At 42.1% G+C, this 6,341-nt stretch overlaps 1 protein-coding gene across 1 annotated transcript in view; it reads right to left on the bottom strand.

The window, feature by feature from the left end:
• Window positions 1-5,731, bottom strand: part of TOX3 (TOX high mobility group box family member 3) — a 27,682-nt gene extending 21,951 nt beyond the window's left edge. The window contains exons 1-3 of the mRNA XM_026068807.1: window positions 5,681-5,731; window positions 4,966-5,031; window positions 831-1,085 (exon numbers count right to left, since the gene is read on the bottom strand). Of these exons, the coding sequence (XP_025924592.1) occupies window positions 831-1,085; window positions 4,966-5,031; window positions 5,681-5,731 (372 nt within the window). The remainder of the gene's footprint in view (window positions 1-830; window positions 1,086-4,965; window positions 5,032-5,680) is intronic.
• Between the last annotated feature and the right edge of the window lie 610 nt (window positions 5,732-6,341).

Genomic DNA, 6,341 nt, shown 5'->3' with positions numbered 1-6,341 from the left:
CAGTTTTGTATGGTCAGCAAACTTGCTGAGGGTGCACTCTGTCCCTTCATCCAGGTCATTGATGAAGAAGTTGAACAAGACTGGACCCAGTACTGACCCCTGGGGGACACCGCTGGCTACAGGCCTCCAACTAGACTCTGTGCCACTGATCACAACTCTCTGAGCTCTGCCATTCAGCCAGTTCTCAATCCACCTCACTGCCCACTCATCTAGCCCACACTTCCTGAGCTTGTCTATGAGGATGTCATGGGAGACAGTGTCAAAAGCCTTGCTGAAGTCAAGGTAGACAACATCCACTGCTCTCTCCTCATCTACCCAGCACAACGTTCCTTCAGCTCCTGATGCCAGCAGCAACCGTACAGCAGATTTTCAACTTCTGCAGTACTCGGGATGCACACGACACCAATGGACATGGGCTTCCATATCCCATCCCAAAATTAAAACTCTACGTTTAGAAAGCCTGACTGCTGCTTCACAGGAGAGAGCGACCTGTTTACACACAGTGTAGCATCACCCTATATCTTAACAACAACGTGCATTTGGCTGAATCCACCATTATTAAACACTTAAACTTTTGCCAGCCGCGCAGGGGAACCACGCGATAGCGTACCCTTGCCTGCGGGGTGGCACTGGCAGCATGTGTCATCCCTCATGGGGAGCACTGCTACACCACTGCAGAGTACTAGCAAGTGCTTGGCACGACCAAAATACCAAGAAATCACACATATCTTCCCAGAGGTCAGTTAAAACCAAGACATTAAACAAATCTATACTACTAAATTTTGACAGACGACATCAGGCAACCGAGACGCACAAAGAACAGGACCTACCATATGCAGCCCGTTGCTGTGGATGACACCGTCTTGCTCCACCAGGTTTCGGGAGATGGTAATAGAGGGAAGGTCCAAGCTCTGCGGAGGAAACTGCGGCGTGAACTCGCTCCCCGGCGCGGGCAGCTGGTCCCCCAGGCCGGGAAAGGGCAGCAGTACGTCGGCCATGCCCAGGGTGGGGTCCGCCTCGGGCGGGGGCGTAATCGGCGGGATTTCGAACTCCTCGTCTCCCAGGCTCGGCGTGTGGAAGGTCTGCTAAGGAAAGCACAGCGCGGGGCGCCCCGTGAGGGCCTGCTCCGGGGCCTGCCGCCCAAACACTGCTTCGCTCCTCGACGTGCGCTCTATACGTCGTAAAATTTATAAGTTTCATATACTAAAGGGCTTTGTGGATCATTCTGATTAAAGATTTAAGTCTCATTATCATATGGCTTTAATGGAGTATCAGTATTAACAGTTTTTTAATGCGTACTTAATTAGCAACATCTGTCTTTGTTGTTAGTCTGAATATCAGCTACATTGGATTTGGCTGTATAACAAATTGCCACTTTATTGATATGTTAGTGCAATAGCACAAACAGCTTACGTTACTCTCATGCTTCATAAAATACTGACAATTTTGCAACACACACACAACACCATCAGTTCAGCACTGACCATTCCACATCTTTCGTCTCCTTCTTAACCACTAACAAACATGAAATATTACAAATCTGGTTTTATTTCTCTTTGAATTCCATCCCTGAAGCACCCTTTTGCGGGCGGGTTATAATTTGGAGGGCAGAAAGGCGAAAGCAGGGTGGGTGATCCCAGCAGCGTCAGGGGCCCTGGAAGCACGCCAGCTTTGCTGGCGCAGTAGGTCTGTTACGGACTAAACACCTGTTAAGACGCCTTGAGCAAAACGTTTACTGCCAGATATCTTTGGGGTTTGTGCATGTTCGTACGTGCACATGTGTCTGTCAAAGATAATCTTTATTCAAGTAGAGTCTGTACCTGGCTTCAACAGTGCTGACTTTTATTTGGAAAACAAACGAGCTACACTCATTCAAATTTCTTGAGCGCTAAACGAACTTTCATATATTATTTCAGGTCCGCTGCTGCTTAATAATAGAAATGCAGCACTTGAAATTAGGCCATTTTATATGTACCCAAATCAGGACTGTCTTGATCAAATCGGGCAGTTGGCAAACCTCAAACAGGCACTCTGTCTTGTTTTGGACATGCAACACTGCTCTGGGATTTGTTTGTTTGCACTAGTTCAAAAATTCTAGGGGGGGGGGGGGACTGTTTTATGGATTATTTACATTGTTTGAAAGAGTGACTTAATGCCAGTTAATTTAAAAATGATACGTTCAGCAAAAGATCTCATTAACTGCCATAAATTGTCATCCTTCAAACTGTTAATGATGATATAAATTAATAACCGCTCGAGAGAAGATGGAAACTGAAACACAAGGAAAACCTTTGCTTGCATATCRAACCTGTCAGCTGTCATTACTGGGCTCACACCAGAAGTGATGAGGTCCCAGGCTGTGGTACGGGAAAAGGCTGCGGAGAGTCTCCAGCTCTCACTCGGTGGCGAATCCTGCAACTCAATCCTAGGTGGGAAACCTGGGCCGCGATTCGGGGGACATTGGGCTTCCATGGCTCTATTACAAAGGGGTGAATTTTTCTTACTGTGGAGCCCCGAGTCCGCCAACACAAAGGAGGGATTGGCCAGGAGAAGTGGTTGGCTAATGAACATAACCCTATGGCTGCATTTGCAGTTATTTTGGCACTAATGTGGTCTAGTAACAGATGCAACTGTAATTTGTGACTCATTTGCTACCCCATTACTGCTTAATGAAATCTAACATATCACATTAACAATACGGATAAACACTCATTCTTGATATGTGGCATTTGGCTGTTTTCATTACCACTGTAATTAACACTTGAAATATTATTTCAATAAATATTTAAGGCGCTTTAAAATGGGTTGTGGTAATCATGACATAGAGACAGAAAACATAAAGCAAACGTGTGGCTTGTTAGCCTGAATATGCTCTAGGATTATACTGTTAAGGCATTATTTACAGGAATAAAATGGGCTTCCAGCTCAGCCGTGCTTATGCCCAAAATCATAGTGAGAAAGCTACATTCATGTTAATGTAAAAACACTATAATTAAATACATTGTAATGCAGTAATTGCAAAGTTAGGTTCATGCTTTAATGCAAGCACTAACACTTTTAATGCAAGCACTAACACTTAATCATATTTTTATTCATTGTTCAAGCAAAGGTGTTCAGTGAAATCAGTATTATTATAGTATGTCTGAACCTCTCTTTACATGTCATATTTATGAGATAGTGGTAATTATAAGAATTGGATCTTCCTTCCCCATCTAACAGAATAAATTGGGGACAGCTGTATAAATATATAACAGAGCTATACAATAATACAATATTTTACTTAGAAGCAGCATTAATCTTAATAGTTACAGCTTACTAGAAAAGGGAGAGTAAATTGATGAATACCTTAACATTTTTTAAATGTGAATTTAATTCTCACAATATAATTTGTCCAAGTATGCATATATCTCTTTTAAAAACATATAAAGGACCTAAGAATGAAGATGAAATAGATGTAATCTAAGACGAAAAAAAGCCCCTTAGTGAAGTAGTCTTAAATCCAAATCACTGGGCTATTCAGATTGTAAAGAGGGTCTGAATAGTATGCAATTTGGGATTGCAGAGAGGTGCTGTGATGACCAAGATGGTATAACATTTGTGGGATTTATCTTACCAATCGCATTTTTAAAGTTATTAACTTTTCAAATATTTATATCTTACATATTTAAAAAAAACTGTGTGCATGGTTAAATGCCATCTGTACCGAAATGTTCAAAACATTTGTTCCTTTTGATAAAAATGCAAATCTGGAGAACTGTTGTATCAACATATAACAGCCAATGTCTGACACGGTGAATTATCACAGCTGGAATTAAATTGTCTCTGAACAGCTGCTGGCAGCAGAGCTTTCATCAATGTTTGATTCAAATGTAGGAAAGAAATTCAACAGAAAGAAACATCATGTTGTCATTACAGATGGGGTTTGTGTTCATTATCACAAATAACACTGGAGCTAGTGCCAAACAATATTCCCTTATCTAAGCAGTCTTGCTGGGTAAGAAGAGATGGTGACCATTGTATAAATGATTCATAAAATACTACTCTTAATTCTAACTTTCACATTTATTGTTACACCTTTCTCCCAGATCTCAGATCCCTTTTAAAAGCGCACAAGAATACTTAGGACTGAATTGCCACTTCCACCACGTAAAGGCAAGGCTGCCCAGTTTGCTAACTTTTCCTTATATTTGAAAGATCATTTATGGCATATACCCCATGCATGTATTTAGCTATGCCTGTCGCTGCCAGACCCATCTTGCACGTCTCACCCTGCCGCGGCCCTTGGAAGGAGAGCTGCTGTCTCTTCGGGACGGGCAGATGGGGCTTCTGCCTGGAGCTGGGGCCAGCGCTGGCCTGTTGATGGTCCATCMACAGCCTGTAAGGAGGTGCCACTGGAAGGGCAAATACGGGAACATGGGAGCTGATGTACTTCTCCCCATTTCCCTTCTCAAAGCCAGTGACCAGACGGGTCAGCTCAACCACCAGCTCYGACGCTGGGCGTTGCTCTCCATCCTTGCCGGAAGCTTCGCCCGCTTTCACCCAGCACATGTGCATCAGGCAACAAAGTTGGTTTTGTTTTTCTAACTTAGATGAGTATGAAGAACCCAAATCAAAATGTTTGCATCTATGCCAGAAATTAGCACATTAGCTAGTAAGGACTTTTACTAAGCTTGCCTTCAAAACGTACACCTACTGTGCCTTTATCTGTTTCCTTCTGTTTAATTTTTTTTTCATACATAAAGCAGATTTGTTTCTATTGACATGCTATGTAAGTAACAGCCTTATGGACAGCTAAATTGACTAGTAATGGAGAGCTGTCAGGTTATTTTCTTTCTCATTAAAGTCTTTATTTTGTGCTCCATAAAACACACAAATTCAGCACTTCACTCTTCAGCCATTCAAAGTCTGTTAAATTATCAAAGCAAACAGCAGAATATGAACATAGATAAAAAGAAAAACATCTACCTCATTTGCAGCAAGAAATGCATTATTTGCCTCTGCCATGTTCATGTAGTTGTTATTGTTTCCAAACTGAAAAAAAAAAAAATTTGAATTTTAATGCATGCCACGATAAACCTTTCTTTACCCCATCACTGGTATAGAAAAGAACTGCTTCTGAAAAACAGGTAAGATGTAAATTTGCTGATGCTGTTTAGAAGTCAGAACCAAACTGGATTTTAACATTATTATTATTGCACAGACTTGGGGATGCAGACAGCAGGTGGAAGAGCTCTGAGTGCAGCTCTTCAGCCTTCCCTGTCTACGGAGCAAAGTCACCCCTCAGGCCGAGGGATGACTCTGGCAATTAAGTGTCCCTTAGGGAAAGGCTATTCTCCAGAAAAGGCATTTCAACTCTACTGCATCTTTACGAACACATTATTGTATTTCTGCAGATGATCCTGATCTTGAGGATGGCTGTAGCTGGAAGTAACCTATTGTATTATTATTCTGAGTAGAGCTGGTTTAAAAGAGATGAAGGTCAAGAAGAGGAAGGCAGAGAGTCTACAGCATTTCCTTTAAATCCCATTCTTGCCACAAAATTAAAAGCTAAACAACTCCCTTTTGTCCATCCTTCCTTCCAGCTGAGCTTCCACATCCCCTGGGAACATTAAGGCCGGAAGACTTTGCTGAGGGTTTTACAAATCCAAGAAACACCTCATGCTGAGACCTTGAGAGCTACCCAGGGTGGAGCAGGCTGAGCGACCACTTGCTCCACTGAGATGCGACTCATGGATGCTCACACACGGATGGTCAAGGATGCCATCAATTTATGTCATCCAAGCTCTCCATTGTGCAAATTGGCCGATGAAGATAAATGCTTTTTCTTTTAGGGACTGAGCATAGAAAGGAAGAGATGATCAGCTTTTGGCTAACTGGCACTTAGTTTGTCTTATTCCCTTAAATGGCACTTGCAAAAAAGCAGGTAGTCCGGTAGCTATTTCTGCTCATTTTCGCAGAGGACACAGGCACTCTGCAGTCTTTGCTTCAAGGAACCGATACCATGCATGTCACGAGCTGCCATGTAAACACCAAACCACAAATTTAAGCATTTCCACATTTCTAATATATGATCAGGCACAGCACACATTGAAAAGCAAAATACAAGTAACGAATGAGAGAAAATCCCTCTGCTGTCTTTACAATGCCCCATCACTTTACTATTGCTGAAGCCACACTAAACATCCTTACCTAAGTCACTATTTTTGAGTTCTGCAACTCACAATTTTTGAGGAAGGTTTTATCTTGCCAGGTCTTGAAAATATTTAATTTTTTTTGCTTTGTCAGTAAGTAAATAAATAAATAAATAAATAGAGTGGCAAAAAACAACACCAGCAGCCTAA

The sequence above is a fragment of the Apteryx rowi genome, unplaced genomic scaffold, assembly GCF_003343035.1.
Source record: "Apteryx rowi isolate R43461 unplaced genomic scaffold, aptRow1 scaffold_28, whole genome shotgun sequence".
NCBI lineage: Eukaryota > Metazoa > Chordata > Aves > Apterygiformes > Apterygidae > Apteryx > Apteryx rowi.
This window is presented reverse-complemented; position numbering and strand designations above follow the sequence as displayed.